At 51.3% G+C, this 2,137-nt stretch overlaps 1 protein-coding gene across 1 annotated transcript; it reads left to right on the top strand.

Moving 5' to 3' along the window:
* Positions 1–1,711: 1,711 nt before the first annotated feature.
* On the top strand, positions 1,712–2,137 carry LOC132373795 (ras-related protein Rab-6B-like). The gene has a single exon (XM_059937397.1). The coding sequence runs from the start codon at positions 1,712–1,714 to the stop codon at positions 2,135–2,137; it is 426 nt and encodes a 141-aa protein (XP_059793380.1).

Here is a 2,137-nt window from a genome sequence, read left to right as displayed (position 1 = left end):
CTGTCACTGGCAGGCCCTGGTGAGACTCTTGGTGATCCTACTGGAAGGCCATGGGGCAAACACATCCCCAAAATGTCATGAGACCCGAAGTCAGGAGGCCTGGGACCTAGGCCCACTCTGCCATGAATCTACCACACAGCCTTGGCCATTCACTGACCTCTCTGGGCAAAGTTCATTAAGTTAATAAAGACTTTTCTGAGCACCCACTGTGTGCAAGGCCCTGACACCAGGCTGGGGAAACAGACACGGTTCCTGTGCCTTATGGCGCTCACAGGCAACCACACAAGTAAATGGACCACTATCCAGTGGGGACGGCAGTGCACTGTGCTCTGGGGGATCACAGCTGGGGGGAGGGGTCCGTGTTGGGGGCGGCACTGAGAGCAGAGGGTGAACCTGAGTGTGCCCGGCAGGGGGACTGTATGTGCTAAGGCCCTGGGGTTGAAGGAAGGCAGTGAATGAAAGGGAGAAAAGCAGAGGTGAGGCCCAATTCAGGGACAGAAGCTGTGTCAGACAGGACCTCCTAGGAGGTTAATTCCAGTTGTGCATTGAATTGTGTACCGCTCCCCCCTCAAATTCATGTGAAGTTCTAACCTCTAGTACCTCCGGATGTGACCTTATTTGGAAATAGGGTCCTTGCAGTTATAAGCAGTTAAGATGACGTCACCCTGGAGTCAGGTGGGGTCCTATTCCAATATGACTGGTGTTTTTAAGAAAAGGGAAGATTAGGACACAGACACGAGCATGGGGAAAATGCTGGAGTGATGCTTCCACAAGTTAATGCCAAAGATTGCCAGCAAACTACCAGAAGCCGGGAGAGAGGCCTGGAAGAGGTCCTTCCTCACAGCCCTCAGAAGGAAGCAACCCTGCCTGACACCTTGATCTTGGACTTCTAGCCTGCAGAACTATGAGAAAATAAATTTCTGTTGTTTAAACCACCTAGTTTGTGGTACTTTGTTCTGGCAGCAAACTAATACAATTCCCACCTGCAAAACGGAGCCAACAGTCCCTCCTCTCCTGGGTCTCTGGAGGACCTTGAACTAATTCATTCATTCTTTCCTTCAACAAGTGTTTACAGAACAGCCACCAACTGCAAAAAGCTGAAGGCAGAGAAGTACAAGGCCTGTCTTCTGGGGTGAAGGAAGTTGTATTGAACATAAGAGATAAAGAGGTGGTTCTTAAGCCCCCAGAAGCTGGAACTGTCTGGTTTTAAAACCCGGCTCATCCATTCACTAGCTGTTTGACCTAGAGCCAGTTAATTAACTTTCCTGTGCCTCAGTTTCCTCCTCTTTGAGATGAAGATGAGAGTAGATGTCTATTGTTAAGAAGATGAAATGAATAGAGATTTATAAACAGCTTAGAACAGTGCATCGTAGGTGCTATGTGTTAAATAAACATGAGAAGTGCTTTAACAGAAGCAAGAATCCAGCCATGGGTTGGGGAGGACGTCTCCCCAGAAGGGTTATAGCCCAGCCAAGCATCAAGAGGGAACTGGCGTTTGTGCACTAGGAGGAGGCATGCGAGATGTTCAAGGTACTAAGAACAGCTCTGCTACCCATTTTACAGCTGAAGATAGTGAGGCCTGGGATGGTCATGTGATTTGCCCAGGGTCACAGCACCAGAGGCAGGACCAAGAACCACGTTTTCCTAGCCCCCAGTCCAGTGTCCATAGCTTTTAGAAACTATGAAATTGAGGGCCAGGGTGGCAGGAGTGATGCTGGAGGTGGAAAGAGCTCTGAGGTCAGTGGTGCCAGCTCCTTGGCGGCCACTGGCGGTAACAGATGATGTCCTTGGGCAAGACTCAACAGGCATGAAGGGCAGCCCAGACCAGCGGATCGATGATGCCGGGACAGACAGGGGCAGTGACGTCATCATCCTGCTGGTGGGCAACAAGACCGACCTGGCCGACAAGAGGCAGGCGACCATCCAGGAGGGCGAGCAGCGTGCCAAAGAACTGAGCGCCACATTCATCGAGACCAGTGCCAAGACCAGCTATAACGTGAAGCAGCTCTTCCGACGTGTGGCCTCGGCTCTGCCTGGAATGGAGAATGTCCAGGAGAAAAGCAAAGAAGGGATGATTGACATCAAGCTGGACCAACCCCAGGAGTCCCTGGCCAGCAAGGGCGGCTGCTCCCGCTAA

The sequence above is a fragment of the Balaenoptera ricei genome, chromosome 10 (assembly GCF_028023285.1).
Source record: "Balaenoptera ricei isolate mBalRic1 chromosome 10, mBalRic1.hap2, whole genome shotgun sequence".
In the NCBI taxonomy this organism is placed as follows: Eukaryota; Metazoa; Chordata; class Mammalia; order Artiodactyla; family Balaenopteridae; genus Balaenoptera; species Balaenoptera ricei.
Note: the sequence above shows the minus strand (reverse complement) of the source record. Positions and strands in the feature narration are given on the sequence as shown.